This window comes from Vicugna pacos, chromosome 22 (assembly GCF_048564905.1).
Source record: "Vicugna pacos chromosome 22, VicPac4, whole genome shotgun sequence".
Taxonomy (NCBI): domain Eukaryota; kingdom Metazoa; phylum Chordata; class Mammalia; order Artiodactyla; family Camelidae; genus Vicugna; species Vicugna pacos.
This window is the reverse complement of record NC_133008.1, coordinates 30,194,328-30,211,815: the sequence shown is the minus strand read 5'-3', so window position 1 is coordinate 30,211,815 and position 17,488 is coordinate 30,194,328. Positions and strand designations below refer to the sequence as shown.

Genomic DNA, 17,488 nt, shown 5'->3' with positions numbered 1-17,488 from the left:
TGAGCTTTGGGGGGTTTTTATGTGAAATAAACTATAAGTGAGAGGGGAGGTGTGTGACTTTTGTCCAAGTCCAAAGGGATGTGGCGCGGGTCTCAGGCGTGTGCAGAGGCAGGAGATTTCACAGGCCGGGAGGGGCACGGCTCAACGCCGAGCGACCTTGGGCGACCTTGAGCCATGGCCTGTCTCCCCTTGCTTCTGTCTCCCCCCTGCAGAATGGGAGCCCTGGTTGGGTTCTTCCAAAAGCCCCTTCCAGCTCTGCCTCTGTGTGACTCAAGTTCCCTTCCTGCCCCACCACTCTCTCTAGAACCAAACTTAGTTGACAGCTAATAACACTCATTACTATTATTAAGCAATTCTCCAATTCCCGGCAGACGCCAGTGGGGTGTCCCAGCATTTAGCTTAGCCTGACACCACCGGTTGGGGTTGACCTGACGGGACTGTCCCCACTTCAGACACCAGGCAATCACAGGTATTAGCGCAGGATACACCTCAGCAACAGTCAGCAACAGTCAGCTGGAAGAGCTGCCCAGGGCAAGGCGTGGGGGCAAGAGGCAGAGCTTGCACGGCCCCTCTGGGCACGGCCTCCCCAGCACCTCCCTGCGTCCACCCACCCGAAAGCTCTTCAGAAATCACTTAGGGATTTTTATGGAGACGCCACCACGCAGGCACGATTGATTAAAGCCCCAGCCACTGGGGCTTAACTCAACCTCCAGCCCCGCTCCCCTCCCTGGAGGCCTAGGACGGCCCACAGTCGGTGGGTTCCCCTGGCCACCAGCCCTCGTCCTGTGGTCACAGGGCCTTCCCAAACGTCACCTCATAGGTGCAGTTGAAAGGGCTTGCTATGGACAGCGAAGGGTGCTTCTTTCATCTTTTCTGGAGCTGTTTCAGGAAACAGGACAAAGACCGAATATCGTAACAAAAGATGCTCTGTCTGCTCACTTAGGCAATGACAAGGGTTTTAGGAGCCATGTGCTGAGAACTTGGACTAAAACCAAAGACACGTTTCTTATTGTAAATTGCCGTATCACAATAATCACAATGACAGTAATGCTAATGGCGGTCCACGCCCAGCCTAGCGCCGTCCCCATGTCACTGAGGGGAGCGTGAGGCGCAGGGAGGCGGCTGCATGGCTCGCCTGGGGTCTGAGGTGAGTGATGGGTCTGAGGCCCAACCTTGTGCTTCGTCCCTGCTGGCTGCCCCATCTCATGGCTGCGGACCCACAGCCCTCTGCCAAGCAGGACATTGAGGCTGTGCTCCCCAAAGGGTCAGAGTGGATCCTTTCACGCCAGGTACAGGCGGAGTCCTCCATTATCCATGCCCGGGATTATAGCCTCTGCTGGTGGCAGGGACGCCAGGATGGATGTGACATCCACACAGCGTCACCGTCAGGCTGACAGTAGGAGTCGGCAGGTGGCAGCCCACCTGCCCTACCCTCCTGTCCCTGTGACGTCAGGGAAGGTATCCCTCACAGAGCGGGTGGCTTCACGGGGGCTGGGAGGAGGCCTCACGTGGAGGGGGTGAGCTTGCATGGGGGTGGCGAGGAGGGAACTGAAGCTGGCAGAGCTGGTCCTGGGATTATGGGGTGCCATGTTCAGGGGGGCGGGCCTATCCCTTTTCCCCACCCCACTAGGTCTCTGATTATCCTAAGGGGGTCCTTGCAAACCTCACTCACTTATTTATTCATTCATTTATTTGCTGAGCACTGGGGGTCCCTGCCACCAAGCACCCCTCATGTTGCTCCCAGCCCAGTGGGAGAGTTTGACACCACGGACCAGGAGGAAAGGCCAAAAAGGGTCCTCCCTGATTGGAGACCAGACCGAGAAGCAGCAGGGAGCCAGGCCCACGGGCAGGTGAAGAGGTGTCCCTGGCAGAGGGCCTGGTAACGGCCAAAGCCTGGAGGCCGCACCGAGCCAGGTGAGCCAGGAGCAGGAGGATGAAGGGCAGCCAGACGGAGGAGTGTAGCCGGACAGGGCTTGGGGCCAGATCGGCTGCGGTGGGGATTCCGGTGGAACCTGGAACTAAATTAGGGCCTGGTCACTCTTTTCGTTAATTTACATTAGTGGCATTGAGCACATTGACAGTGTGGTGCAACCATCACCTCCATCTAGATCTGGAACTTTTCCATCACCCCATGTGGAAACCCTGCCCTCATCAGCAGTCACTCCCCGTCCTCTCCCCCAGCCCTGGCAACCATGAACCCACGCTTTGCCTCTGTGGATTTGCCTGTTCTGGACATTCCATATACAGGGAATCACACACTAAGGGACAGGATGGTCACTTTTAATGTACCAGTGGGCTGTTTGGGGACAGGCTGGTCTATATTGGGAGCCCATGTGCCAAGGTGACTAGGAGGCCTCCCAACTGTGCCCTGCCAGGACCTCTATCTGGGCATGTCACTGTCACCCGTGGCCTGGGCCACATGCCCCACAAGGAGGCTCCCAGGAAATTCTTGCCATTGAAACTGGGCCAGAGGTCACAGCCCGAGCCGGCTTTCCCCACTGCCTGCCGGGCACCTGATGAAGCCCAGGGTCATGGGTCCAGCCACGCTGCCCCGAAAGGGAACCAAGGCCCAGGGGGGCTGGAGGGGAGAGGACGGAGGGGCCATCGGGCAAGACCCCTGTCAAGATGTTTGCTCGCTCTGCCCCTGGTGGCCGCCTCTGAAGTGAGGGCCACCACCCCCAGTGACCTCTTCTGACCTCCGTAACAGGTCAGTCCTGCCTGGGACCACTAGGTGAGCCTGTTAACCAGTTGTCAATAAGATCAGTCACTTCTTTTCACTTTCTGTCTCCACTGCTGGTTGGTCCTGAGCAGCTGTCTTGGCTGGTGGAATGAGGGGAGGGAGGTCATGGGGGGCCAGACAGGGCAGGGCCCCAGGGGTGAGGACAGTGGGCTTCTTTTAAATGCACATGAGGATGGGGGAGGCACAGGAGAGCTGGACCAGAGGAAAGACGACCCTGGTCTGGGTTTTTACGAAGCTCCCTCTGGCCACCATACTGAGGGGCAGGTTTAAAGCAAAACATTGCCGGACAGCACAAGCCCTAGAACCGACTGTACTCGGGAGCCACGGCAGTGGGGAGGGACCTCCAGGCAGAGCCAGGCTCCACTCCTGACACAGCGCAGGGAAGCAGTCTCAGAACCAAGGAGCAGGTGCGGTCGGTGGACAGAGGATCGCTGGGAGGGGGCATGAGGAGGAAGAGGGATTCTGGCTGCACTGATTCAGCTGGATTCTTGCTGAAATCCCCTTGTGTTTCACCTGGATTCAATGATCTCCTGCCCCTTTCTGATTTATTCATTCCTTCCAGTACCATTTAGGCAGCCTCTGCCTTTTATAGGCTGGCCTTGTTGGGCTCTGGGGACATATCAGAGAACAAGACCCATCTGGCTCTGCCTGCCCCGGAGGGAACCCACGTGTGGAGGGAGGGGTTGGGGATCCAGAAAGGCTTCCTGGCAGTGGGATTGTCCAACTGACACAGGATGCCTTAGTCAAAGGGAGGGAGGAGGAATGGGTGCGAGGAGGGAGTTCCTGGAAGAAAGAGCGGCATGTGCAAAGGCCCTGTGGCAGCAGCTCTGGCTGCTGAGGGACAGGTTGATGATGGGTAGGAAAGGGCAACCTCCCTTCATATAACCTCCTGGAGGTGGGAGCTCTAGTCCAAAGAGAGCCTCCCTCCTTCAGTTGAGGCCAGCAGTTGCCCATTATAAAGAATAGAACACTGAGGCACAGAGAAGTGAGGACAAGTCCCGAGCTCCTTGGTCCGGCAAGTGGCAGATTCAGGATTCAAACCCAGAGTTCTAAACCAGACACAGGCAAAAGACCCACTCAAAGCACAAAGATAGACCAATGAACTTTAATGGGACAGAGAACGAAATAGAACAGCCCACCTTCATAAATCTCCACCTGGCCAGTTTGGGTGCAGGACAAAGATGACTGCCCGTGATGATCTCAAAAGGCTACTAAAATCCTCTCTCCCTCTCTGTGAGGCTGGGTTTTCTTCCTATACATCAACCAGAACAGCCTATGGAAACGACAAGCAGGCGTGAGAATCCAGCTGCCTCCTACTAAGCCACACAGAGATTTGCAAAACTGTAGAACAACACCATTCTTTTACCTGAAAAGAAACTTTTTTGGGTTCAACAATGTGAGTTCATTCTCTGGCAGTTCTGGAGGTCAGGAGTCTGGCACGGGTCTCACGGGGCTAAGAGCAAGGCGTGGGCAGGGCTGGTTCCTTCTGGAGGCGCCAGGATATATAACCTGCAAATCTTTTCTCCCACTCCCTGCTTTGTCTTTTCACTTTCTGAATAATGCCGTTTGATGCGCAACAAAAGGTTTTTTTTTTAAACTTTACCAAGTCCACTCCCCTTTTTTTTTATTTAAAAAACTGTCCTTGCCTCTCATGACAAACACTGTATTTATGTGACCATGTGCTGGTTGGTTGTTATTTTTACACATTAACAAATCTTTAATTTTTCTCAGTTTTAATTTATAATATGTAAATATTATCCATGATGATAATCCACTTAAACAGAAGCTCCTTGGGGGTCCTCAGTCCTTTTCAAGGGTGAAAAAGGGGCTCCTGAAGCCAAACGGTTTCTTCCAGGGGAGAGTGTGGTCTGGGATGTGATAGGCTCCAGCCGGCCACCACGGGGACTGGGCAGACCAGAGATCAGCAGGGCCTGCTCCCTGCAAGCCGCCCCACCCCCCGCCCCCACCCCAGCTGCCGGGGTGCCTGAAGCCACAGGCAGTGACTCCAGGCCTCTCGTGGGCACCAGATGAACGGCCCCCGGTGTCACGCTGAGACTTTCTGGCGGCCAGGGTCCCCAGAGCGAAGCTCTCTTGGGGTTCACTACTGTGGACCTTACTTAAGCCCATCTTGGCAGCAACCCCCTTAGAAAGGAAGTTGCCTGCGGTGCGGCGCCCGGACCTCTCCCCGGCCCGCTGCTGTGGCGAGGACAGGAGTGAGCGGGGTGGGGGGTTCCTTTCCTCAGCACCAGCACCGGCTTCAGTGTCAGGGGCAGGCGCGGGGACACCCTGGGCCGGATATTTTTAGGGAGGGAAGATGTGTGGTCGGTTATCTGCCCCGTGGGCAGTCTGGCTAGGAGGAGGGAGGAGGAGGAGGAGGGGAGCGAGAGCAGGAGGAGGGGAGAGGCAGCGGGGTGACATCCACCCGCACCCCCCTGCCCTGCCGCCCGTGACTAATTTAGGAAAAAGGCACCGTGGAGCTATTTCCATCCAGCGGGAACAGGTGCAGGCGCCCCCCGCGCCCCTCCCGCGCAGGCCCGCGCTCCCCATAGGCCTTCGGACCGCGCCGGCCTATAAAGGCGCAGGGTTTTCTCAATGAAGCCGCCGCCGCCGCCGGGAGGCGTTCGGGAGCGCGCTTCGGGGTGCAGGGAGTCGGGAGCCGGCCTGCAGAGCGCGGTCCCCACCGCCCCTCCGCGCGGAGATGAAGTACATCGTGGGCATCGGAGGGTGAGCGTCCGGCGTCCCCGGCGGGCTGCTCTGCTGGGGCCGAGGCGCGCCCCTGGGCGGGCGGGCGGGCGGGGGACGCGCGGGCCGGCCGCCGGGGATGCGCGGAGGGCTGCCCGGGGATGGGGTCCAGGGGTCGGCCGCCCAAGGTCGGAGGGCGAGGGCGGGATTTCTCTCTGCCCTCGGGGGCTCTGGGCCCGCAGCGGTATGCGCAGGCTGGGCACGGGGCCCAATTTTAAATTTCCGAACGGAAATTACTTCTCCCCAACACACACTGAACTCTGTGGGGGATAGAAGACTTTATAAAGCTCAGGCAGACCCTCCTTAAGGTGCTGGGCCATCCGTGGGGGTGGGGGTGGGGAGACATGGACCCCAGGGAGGCACGTGGGCAGGTGGGGCGGGGAGCCCAGAATGGCACTCCCCTGATTGTGGCACCTGCTTTTTAACCACGGCTGCTGACCCTCAGGGAGGGGCCTTGCCTTTCCCAGGTTTCAAATTCTCCGTTTTACTACTAATAACCAGGCCTTTTAAGATGATGCCTGAGAAACATGAAGCATAAGCAAGGCTGGCGTGGGGCTCCCTGCCTGGGGTGACCTGGGTCCTTCCCCGTTGGTTTAACGCTCCATCACTCTCTTGAAATTCCTGGCAAGAGTGAGTCCAAGGGCACCCCATGTCTTCCTGCGGGGCGAGGCGTTCTGTAGCCAGCGCTAAGGGCAAGGTGTGCCTTTGAGCAAGAACCCAAATGAACATCAGGCGTGTTCTAACCTGCTCCCCATAATCTATGGGGGTCGCCTTTCCCATCGGCTGCAGCTTCCCCACTTCCACGCCCAGATTTCCACCCGATTCCTAGATCCGGGACACCCAGGTCAAAGGGACACGCATTTCCAGAAAGGCCTGACAGCTACCCTTCTCTGTCCTTCATCAGCCCTAGTCCAGAGCTCTTGGGGGTGACCGTCATTCTACTTTTCCTGGGACTGAAGTGTCCCCAGGACTTGGAACTTTCAGCACTAAAACCAGAGACATCCCGGGCAAACCAGGATGAACCAGTCATCCTGCTTTGCCAATTGCTTTTTAAAAATCTTTGTCGTAGGGTGATTGCCTCTTCCCAGTTTTGCAGTGAACTGCTGGTTTTCCTGTCACAGATATCTTTTCTCCCCTAGCTTGCACTTGCTTTAATGTTTTGGGTTTTTTTAAGCCCTCCTGAGGCTAAGTTACTCTTAGGCCTCAGTGTCCTCATCTGGAAAGCTCTGCGCCCCGCCTCCTGGGTTTACAGTAACGCTAAAGGAGTCTGAACACAGAAAGCAGTGCTTCCATGACCCCAGCTAAGACCACGTGTTAGCTTTTTTGTTTGTTTTCATACCCTCTGCCCCTTTTCTCTGTTTCATCAGGCAGGCACACACAGGCCTGTGCCTGGCCCGGGCAGCCCGGGCTGACTGCTTAGAAAGCCCTCTGTGACCGTGGGTGAATAAACATACCCCCTTAGCTCTACGGTTTTACAGGCCCGTGTTTTCAATTTGAGTCTGATCCTGGGGGGGCCCTCAGATCTGGAGGGGGGCCTCAGATCTGCGCAGGCCCAGAGAGGGGACCCAGGCAGCCTCACGTGTGTGCTCTCTCCACAGCGTGACCAACGGCGGCAAGACCACACTGACCAACAGCCTCCTCAAGTCACTGCCCAACTGCTGCGTGATCCACCAGGATGACTTCTTCAAGGTGGCCGCCCCGGCCGGGGGTGGGGGGAGGCGGCCCCTGAGAAGAAGCCTCGGGGCAAGCAGACCTCTCCAGGGTCACCCTGGGCTAACCCACGCTGGGAGAGCGAGGGACGGGCATTCTCGATTACTGAGCACCTACTGTGCATCTGGCACATTCTCTCAGCACACCTGTCCCCCATGGGACCAATGAGGAAACTGCAGTTCCCAGAGGGGGCGTGCCACCTGAGCAGTACCCTTTATCCTCTGCACCTCCACTTTCCCATCTGCAAAATGGGCTGAGTGTACCCTTGATGTTTTGTGGAGGGTGAGGGGTAAGGAGATGATGGACACACAGTTGCCCCACTCCTGGTCCCAAGAGTTACAAGGCTGGGGAGGGGCTCTGAGTGCCAGTCTGAGTGCCCGGGACCTCCGAGCCTTTAAGCATCAGCTACAGGGGGACGGGACAGGCAGGTGCTCCCGGACCCCCACTGTGGCCTCTCCAAGTGCTGTCACCCCAGGGTGGGGTGAGGTGGGAAGGCGGGCACTGAGCCCGCGGCTTGGGCTCCTCTGTTTCAGCCCCAAGACCAAATAGCAGTTGGGGAGGACGGCTTCAAACAGTGGGACGGTAAGGATGGACGGCAGCCCCGCGCCCCCTGCCCACACTGTCTCCTGGCCCCCTGCCCCACCAACGCCCGCTCTCCCACCCCCAGTGCTGGAGTCCCTGGACATGGAGGCCATGCTGAGCACCGTGCAGGCCTGGGTGAGCAGTCCTTGGAAGTTTGCCCGCGCCCACGGGGTCAGTGTCCAGCTGGACGCCTCGGACACACATATCCTCATTCTGGAAGGCTTCCTGCTCTACAGCTACAAGTGAGCCTCTGTGGGTTCAGGCCCCAGGCAATCGAGGCCCTCCCAGGCCACTGAGTTTTTATTTCAGGTGTCCTATGGGACACCAAGGCCTGGGTGTGTGGGAGGTGCAGCGGGAGGCTCAGTGCTGCAGGCAGTGCTGGGCTCAGCTCAAGGGTCCGGGGCAAACATGCATACTCCTTGGGGAAACTCAGCTTCCTCAGGCAGAGCTGGAGGCTGGGTGGGATCCCCAGCCTTGCTGTGTGACCCCAGGCAAGACAATATACCTCTCAGTGCCCATCCAAATCGGGCGAGAGGGAGGACTCTGTCCTCGGGGAGGGATCTGCTGCAAGGATGCTCCTGGGCGCAGTAGAAGACTGGCTGATGCTGGTCCCCTCTCTCACCCCTAACTAATCAGGTCAGAACCCCCAGCCCTCACCAGCCAGGAAAGCTCCTGGAGGCCAGGGCCCTGGGGGGATGTGCTTTGACCATGGGCACTGACCGTGTCCGCCCCGCCTCCAGGCCCCTGGTGGACTTGTATAGCCGACGGTACTTCCTGACTGTCCCGTATGAAGAGTGCAAGTGGAGGAGAAGGTAATTCTGGAGGCCCTGTCTGCATTCCCAGGTGGGACCAGGAAACCAGGTAATGCCTGTGGACACAGGGCCACCCTGAAGGCAGCAGGCTCCTGGGTGGCCAGTGCTGTGTTCCAGAAGCCCACAGCCTGGGGCTTGGATAGAGTGGCCCACTCAGGCGCTGCCCCAGACATCTCCCAGACCCGCCAGTGAAGATGCTGGAAGTTGGGGCACCCAGGCCCCATCGCAGAGCCCCTGACTCAGTGGGGTCCTCGTCCCCCGTGGTGCTGCCCCTGACCCAGTTCTCACACCCAAGGTTCTGCTCATGGCACCACCCTTGGGTGACATGGGTATCACTCATTCTCATCCATCTCCTTCCCCAGCATTCGAAGCTACCCAGTCCCCGACCCCCCCGGCCTCTTCGATGGCCATGTGTGGCCTATGTACCAGAAGTATAAGCGGGAGATGGAAGCCAGTGGCGTGGAAGTAGGTAAGTCCCTGAGTAGGATGAGGCCAGCCCTTCCCCACTGAGACCGTCTGGGAAACCTGGAAGTCCCTCCCTGAGTCTCACTACTAGTCTCTTGCCTTGGGCCCCAGAGACCAATCTGTTCCAGCAGCCTGACTCCGTAGGTCAGCTTCCTCCTGACCCAGCAGTCCACCAGTCCTCTTTGAGCCAGCCACCTGCCTCCTGGCAGCAACCCCAGTGACCTGGCCCTCGGCGAAGTCCCGAGGGGCCCTGATTGTGGCCTTTCTGATTTCAGTGTACCTGGACGGCATGAAGTCCCGCGAGGAGCTCTTCCACCAAGTCTTGGAAGACATTCAGAACTGGCTCCTGAACCGCTCCTAGGCGTAGCCGGAGAAGAGGGGCGTCGCCCCCGACTACAGGGACCCACACACTATTCCAGCCACAGCACGGCCAGGCTGGTCTCATCCCAGCCAGACACTGCGTGACCATTGCCCTTTGGGGAAGTCTGTATATATGAGAGTGGAAGCCCCGCTCGCAGCCCAGTGTCCCGCCCTGAGACGCCTCTGTAACCTCGACGGCGGCTTGTGTATTAAACCTCACCCTGTTTTTTAATCGTTGGGGTCCAGCCTGTTGTGTTTGAGGTGCTAAGAGGGACACTCCTGCCCCCTCTCAGTGCATTGGTGGCCCGTGGGGGTGGCATTGCGAGCTCTGGGCAGGCAGTCTCTACCTGTTGGACCCATGCCAGCGTGACCCTGGAGGGCTACTGGGGGGACTTCGGGCCTGGTTTCTCCAAAAGCAAAATTTCCCACCAGCTTTCAACAAACAGTACAGCACGGCCCAGACCAGGGACTCGGAGGCCAGCCAAGCCTGAGGGTGCCCTTGGCTCATAGCTGAGCCCCACCCTCACTGCATGCCAGCACCTCCTCTGTGATTGGAGCTGACACCTACTTTGTTGTGTTATGGGGAACCTCTGAGGACCCAGGGTGCTCGTAAGGACACACCTCCTATCCCAGAAACCACATCGCCCTGAGCCTTGCCCAGAACGTTGGTGAGACAGTTTATCGTGTACACCCATTTCACAGACAGGAAGACTGAGGCTCAGAGATGGTCAGTGGCCTAGGAGCTGGGATTTGATCTCAGATCTCCTCAGATGCTATTATTTTTGCCCAAGGGAGGTTGGGCTCCCATAGAGATCGAAGATGGGGGTAGACAGAGTAGGGGGAGAGAGGAAGAGGACAGGGTGCCCCTTGACCAAGGATGACGCCCCAGGGCCAGCCGTGAAACTGAAGCCACCTGCCCCACTCAATCCAGAAGGGCAGGAAAAACCTGCAGTCCAGCCAGCTTTGAACAAAGCCAGGGAATATTTAGGGAAAAAAAAGAAAAGAAAGAACAAATTACCATATAACCTAGCAATTCCACTCGTAGGAATATACGCAAAAGAATTGAAAACAGGTGTTCAAACAAGAACATCTACATGAATATTCAAAGCAGCACTATTAACAGTGGCTAAAAGGTGGGAGCAACCTAAACACCCATCAAATGATGGGTAAGCAAAATGTGGTCCATCTACATACTGGAATATTATTCAGCCTTAGAAAGAAAGAAGTTCTGACACCTGCTCCAACAGGGATGAGTATTGAGGACATGATGCTCAGTGAGAGAACCAGACACAGAAGGACAAATATTGTCTGATTCCACTCGTATGAAACGTCAGGCTAATCCGCAGAGACAGAGAGCGGATTCCTGGCTGCCAGGGGCTGGGGGAGGGGAGGAGTGACTGCTGAAGGGGACAGGCTTTCTATTCGGGGTGATGGAATATTCTGGAATTAAACAGAGGTGATGGTTGCACAACACTCATTTAAAATGATTAAATTTAGGGGGAGGGTATAGCTCAAAGTGGTAGAGCACATGCCTAACATGCACAAGGTCCTGGGTTCAATCCCCAGTACCTCCTCTAAAATGTAAATAAATAAACCTAAGTACATCCCTCCTCCCCCCCAAAATTAATTAATTAATTTAAAATTTTTAAATGATTAAATTTATGTTGTGTGAACTTCACCTCAATAAGAAGAAGAGGGAGGGAGGAAGGGCGATCAGGTCCGGGCGCAGGACGGGGCACAGGCGCAGTGAGGGCCCCACGGGCTGTCTGGCTGCACCTGCAGTCAGCGAGGAGGCGGCGGTAGGGTGAGGGTTGCGGGTGTCCAGAGCCCTGCGCCTCACTCGCCACACAGCCCAGGCCCTTCATTTCACTGCCTGCGACAACCCCACTGTCCTCCAAGCTTCTCACGGTAGGGTCCGTGGACTGGGGTCTCTGTGTGCCCAAAGGACCCCCGCCCTTCGCCACAGAGCAGGCGGGCAATGGGTGGGTCCGACAAGCTCCATCCCAGCCGGGTTTGGGGCCCCAGGCTCCAGGAAAACGCTCACTTCCTGTGCCCCAGGCGGGAGCCTCCTGATGGGCCGGTCCACCTGGCTGCTGCCCCTCCTAAGCACAGCCTTCCTGCTGATAACAATCCCCCAGCACAGCCATCACTGCTGCCCTCTGCCCCTATGGCCTCAAGACCCAGCACAGAGCAAGACACAAGACAGAGTGCTGAGCAGACAGACGGACGGCAGCAGAGCCGGGAGGACCCGCTGGGCCTGGCGCTGGTCCCTGGCACTAGCTTCAGCTGAGGCCCCACGCAGCTGTTTCCCCACCGACCTGAAGACCCAGTGCAGGCCGCTAGTAGGGTGACCAACTGTCCGGATTTGCCAGGGACTTCACAGCTTTAGCACTAAAAGTCCCGCTTCCCCAGAAATCCCTCAGAACCGACCAAGATGGTTGGCCCTGTATCTGCTAGTCTTCCAGGACCCGCAGAAGACGGGTAAAAGGGCCCACAGGCTGAGGGTCGGGAGGGCGCGGCTGCCGTCCCTGCCTGGCTACCGACGAGCTGTGCACCTCCGCTCCAGACACCATGTCCTGGTGTATCTGAGCAGGATTTGAATCTGTTCTCTCCTCACTTCAAACAAAGAAACAAAAGCAGAAAAAAAAAAAAAAGAGAGAGAGAGACACTCATGGGCTGAACTGTGTGCCCCCACATTCATGTGTTGAAGCCCTGACTCCCAGGACCTCAGCGTGTGATTATATGTGGAGGTGATTATATTAAGATGGGGTCCCAAGGGTGGGCCTCAGTCCAATATGCCTGGGGTCCACGTAAGAAGAGGAAGCTGGGACTTGCAGGGGGAAGACCCGTGAGGGCGCAGGGAGAAGACACCCATCTGGAAGCCAAGGGGAGAGGCCCAGGGGGGACCCAGCCTGCAAACCCGGACACAGAAGGAGGGTTTGCAGTTGCCAGGGGCTGAGGAGGGCGTGGAGCGTGACTGGTAACGGGACAGGGCTTCTTTTGAGCGGGGGTTAAATATTCTCAAACTGATTGTAGTTGATGGTCGCACAACCCTGTGAATACACAAAAATCCCTGACGTTTACATGTCAGATGGATAAATTGTATGGTGTTGATTCAATCTCAATAAACCTGTTTTTAAAAACCTTTCACAATATTTAATAAGAAAAAAAACCCCACCCAATGTACCTTTTATTTTATTCAGTGGCATTTTCAACACTTGTGTCTTTAATCAAAAATGCAGGTGGGAGGGTATATGTCAGGGCTGGAGCGCGTGCTCAGCAGGCACCAGGTCCTGGGCTGCATCCCCAGTACCTCCATTAAAAAAAAAAATCGCTGCTGACATAATCACTAACAGTACATTGCTGTCATGCTAATAAACTGGGCACATGGTTTAATGGGGCATTAAACATTATTCACTTAAACATTTATTTTGCGTAGTACTTGAGGAGGGAAACTATGGCGCATGGGCCAAATCCAGCCCACGGCATGTTTCTGTAAAGCCCTTGAGCTAAGAATGGGTTCATATTTTCAAATGGTCATGGAAAAAAGTAACAAGAAGAATTAAATTTCATGACACACGCAAATTACGTGGAATCCACATTTCAGGGTCTATAAATACAGCTGCCTTGGCCGGCAGCCAGCCCATCCAAGCGCGCCGCGGGGCTGCTTTCAAGCTGCCTGGCTGAGTGAGGCGCTGCGGCAGAGACGCACACGTCTGTACAGCCGAAGTCCCTTGCCGCAGCCTGCGTGGCACATGCGAGGCCTGGGCCGGAGGGCCCTGGGGAGAGGTCGCTGTGTCCTGGAGGCCGGGTGGGAACTGGTGCCGGGCCAGGAGGGAGCACAGGCGGGCCTGCCAAGGCCTGCCCTTTGCCACAAGCACGCAGCACAGTGAGGCTGGTCTGCTCGTCACCAGGCCTGATTTAGTCCAGGATGGGACAGGGACACGGGAGAGGTGACTCCGGGGCAGCCAGAGCCCTGCCTGGCCACCAGACTCCTCAGTCTTTACGAGAACAGTAGCAATAGGGGGACCTCTTGGTCCCAGTTTGCCCAGAACCTTCCCGGTTTCAGCACTGAAAGCTCCCCCCCGGGAAAGCCCAGGCCCAGGGGAACAGGAAGCTGGCCGCCCTGGCCGGGGCCGACCACCTTGAGAAGTCAGGTTACTCTATGACCCACCTCTCTAGGATTCAGAGACGAAAAGACACGGCCAACGTCACTGAGCAGAGCTAAGACTTTAACTCAAATCTCAAATGCCGATCCAGGGCCTTCTCCAGCCAGGGAAGGACGCCTCACCCTCACCCCATCGGATCTTCCGTCTTTCCATCCACGTCCCAGGAAGATTCTCTCGTTCCTCCCATAACCACTTGGTGGGCCCAGCAAATCCAGCCCTGCTGCTGCCTGTGCCGGGGTGGCTCTGGGCAGCGATGACGCCGTAGACTAACCTGTGCCTTTCCTGCGGCCCCTGCCCTCCCCAGGCAGAACCCCAAGACACATCTGATGCGCCCCTTCTGTGTCCACCAAGCACCCCCAGGGGTACCCCTCAGTCAGTGCCAGGTGGTCTCCTCTGGCCCCAGGACAGGACACCCTAAGACAGGGCAGCCCAGAGCATAAGTGGGCAGCTGCGGAACCCAGCTGCCTCAGCCCCTTCCTTGCGAGAGGTCCCCGGGCACGCAACAAGTGCCACTTCCGTGCCTCGGCTCCCTCCCTGTGCTGTGGATGTGCGCTGCTGATTTTTTTTGTGGCCGGCTAGCCACCCACCGTGATGAGGAGCTGCGGCCGGGCTGCGCCCCTGTCCTGTGCCTGGCTGCTGGCAGGACCAGGCACTGCCAGGCTCCCCCTCCCCCAGAGAAGCCTCCAACTCCCGGCACCCCCGCTGCCTCTGAGGTCACTCACTCTCCTCCCGCCCTCACCACGGGGCTGCGGACGCCCCCACGGTCAGCACAGCGCTTAGCTATTGTTGTTGTTGTTATGAGTCTCGCTTATTTGATTGATTTTAACTAAATTCATTCAAGAGGAAACTTTATGGCCTTGCTGTGGAAGGGAAAGCTTGAGTTTCCTGACACACATTAGAATAGAGCTCATCACTACAAACACTCAGAACACCTGCCCACCCATCCCCTACGACCACGCTGGGGCGCCCAGCAATAAGCACCCCGCCTTCCTGAGAACCACCTCAAGTCAGTGCTTCTCAACTGGGGGTGATTCTGCTCCCTGCCCTCCGGGACACGGAGCCACGTCTGGGAATGTCTGAAATTGTCAGACTGGGGTGCTCCTGGTACTAAGGGGGTGGAGGCCACGGATGCTGCTCAACCCCCCACAGTGCCCAAGACGGTCCCACAACTGAGAACAATCAGGCCCAAATGTCAACAGTGCCAAGGGGGAGACACCCTGGACTAAGGGCAGAGAATTGGCTCAAACCCTGGTCCCCTGGAGGTGCCCTGAGTGGGACTCGCTGTGTGGAGAAGGCTGAGAGCCCAGAATGGGACAGATCCTGACACACACGCACATGTGACACATACGCCCACGTGCCAGTCGTCCCGTGGCTGACACCCGCCTGGGCCAAGTCATCCCCCACCACGAGGAACTCGGCCAGGCCTGCCTGCTGCCCCCTTCCTTGATCCCTGTAGGGCCCCGGGTGCCAGGGAGCCCAGGGTGTGGGGGAGGAGGAGTAGTGGCCCCCGCCTCCCAGGGAGGACGTATGGAGGGCTGCCTGAGGAGGATCAATGGGGGCTGAGGGGGCTGGGCAGGATCCCGTGGGCCTCTCGCTGCAACCTGGCTCCTCTGAGGTCACCCCAATAAGGAAGCCAATCTGAAGCCTCTGCCCTGCTGGGGAGAACCTGCACACCCCAGCCCACTGCTGACACACAGACAGGCAACCTTCCAAGCAAAGCATCCCCATAGGAGCCCCCGGCCCCTAGACACTCATACCACCGGAGCTGAGCCCTGAGGCCCTTCCCCAAGTGTCCTAACAGCCATGGAAGGAGACAGATGGAGGCAGAGGCCCTGGGAGGTGGGGGTGAGGCTGCAGCCCCATCTCCCTGCCCCCTTTTCTCACTCTATTTCAGGACCCCCACCCCCACCCCAAGCACTTGCCTCTCACATCAAGTAGCACTCAGCCAGCCCTCTTAATCAGCAGTTACTCTGCCGGCGCCCTCACCCTCACCCAGAGCCCGAAGCTGTCACCTCTGAGCGCCACCCCCATCTCAGGCGCCCTGCCTGCCAAGTCCCTGAGGGGACATTCTTGGGGCAGACTTGGGGGGGCCAGCCAGTGCCTGGGGGAGGAGCAGGTTAACTGAGACAGACAGGACCAGCCACATGCCCTCGGCTGCCACCCAGGAGCCCCCCAAATCTACTCAGCACACTGTGAAGGGAGGTTCCCTTTAAGCTTCTCTGACATTCAACCAGTCAGGGAGGGAGGGGGTGGCAGAGGGGTGGGAAAGCTCCCGGAGTGGAGGCATCTTGGGGTACAATCATGCAAACAGGGTTCATTTCTGGACTGGTGCGTAAGTCCTTCCATATAGGGACCTTCAAAAATAAAATACCCCAGGGGGTAGCATGGGGGACACAGGGTGGGGTCTGGGGACAGGGGTGGGGTAGAGAGAAAGCCGTGAACTCCCTGAGGGGAGCCAGCACCACGGCCACGTCACTGCAAGACACACATGCATCCTGGGGTCGCCTGGCCGGGGCATGGTCCCCAGATCTGTCCCCTCTAGGACAAAGAAAATTGAGGAAGAAAAGGCCCAGCCCCCTCCTCTTCCTCCTCCTCCCCCCACCGCCCTCTTTCCTCCTGGGCCAGTAAAGGGCCCCCGCGGCTGTGTTCCATGCGTCCTTTGCAACGGGGTATGTCTTTCACCACTGTTCTGTGTCTCACTTTCAGGCCACCGAGTGGGGCCGGGCGGAGGGACAAGGGGATGGTTTCGGTACTTACTTTTCTTTTTCTCTCTGTACAACAGGGGGGCTAAAGGTCTCGGGGGCTGAAGGAGCCTCCTGGGGCTGGCGGGGCTGGCTTTATAGGAGCCACCCGCCACCCTGCGCCCGGGGCGCCTCACCGGTTATTAATAGCGACCGCTGCCTCTTGCCCAAGTATGGTCAGGAGCACAGCAGCTGTGGCCCGAGGGCGGCCCTCTGACCTACGAGAGGCGGGCAGCGCCATGCAGGACCCAGTGTGGCCTGGTGACTCCTGTGCCTGAGCCCCCAAATCTAACAAGACTCATGCCTAGTGAGGGGTGCCCGGTGTGTGCCGGATCCCGACACAGCCTGTCCTCCAACCCTTGCTGCCATCCCAGGAACCACTGTCCCTAAGGAGGACAAAGCTGTACCCTGTCTACCAAGAACCAATCAGGCTGCGTCAAACCCAGGACCATCTGACTCATTTTGCAGATGGTGTGTGACAAATGCACGATGTGGTACAAGGCCTAAATTCTGGCTCCATCTTCCATCTGCCAAATCCGGGAGGGCCGCTCAGTGACCCCCACTGAGCCCCCCACCAATGAGGCCCTGCTTCTCCAGGGCATCTTGCCGCCGCCCTATGCTGCCTCAGCTCCCCGCCCAACAGAAGAGCAGGAAGTCATGCAAGGCAAGGAGCTGAGAATGTCACTGGCTGTCCTTGTGCCAACCCCTGACATGGGGTATCCTTGAAACTGTCTTCCCTGCGTGGGCCATGAGACCGCCCACTCCTCTCCTGCCTCACCCCGGGTCCTGCCCCTTCTGACTCTTCTCTGCTGGTCACTGGCAGAGCCAGGAGGCTTTCTGCCCACTGGGGAGCTTTCCTGTAGGGCCTGTTGCCAGGTTCCTCCTAAAGGTGGAGCCCATGGGCCAGGTTCCACCGGGGGCAGTGAGACGGCTCAGCCCAGGGCCGATCACACCAGTGCCGCCTCCCCACACAAGGGAGCCAGTGAAAGCACACAAGGTAGGGGTCCTGGAGAAACAGGACCAGGCATGGCTTTCTTGACATCAGGGAAGCCATTTTTTACCTAAGCCAGTTTGGAATCTAAGCCTGGCCACAATGTTTGTCCTTGAACAGGCCTCAGTAATTAAGGGAACAAAAGACCGCAGGGAGGAATGACTTACCAGGCAAGA

General features: G+C 57.7%; 1 protein-coding gene across 1 annotated transcript; it reads left to right on the top strand.

The window, feature by feature from the left end:
• Positions 1 to 5,352: 5,352 nt before the first annotated feature.
• NMRK2 (nicotinamide riboside kinase 2) lies at positions 5,353 to 9,643 on the top strand. The gene is made up of 7 exons (XM_031689694.2): positions 5,353 to 5,464; positions 7,081 to 7,171; positions 7,726 to 7,774; positions 7,860 to 8,016; positions 8,515 to 8,586; positions 8,949 to 9,055; positions 9,327 to 9,643. Exons 1-7 carry the CDS (start codon positions 5,439 to 5,441, stop codon positions 9,410 to 9,412), a joined length of 588 nt encoding a protein of 195 aa, XP_031545554.1. The 5' UTR covers positions 5,353 to 5,438; the 3' UTR covers positions 9,413 to 9,643.
• The last annotated feature ends 7,845 nt before the right edge of the window (positions 9,644 to 17,488 follow it).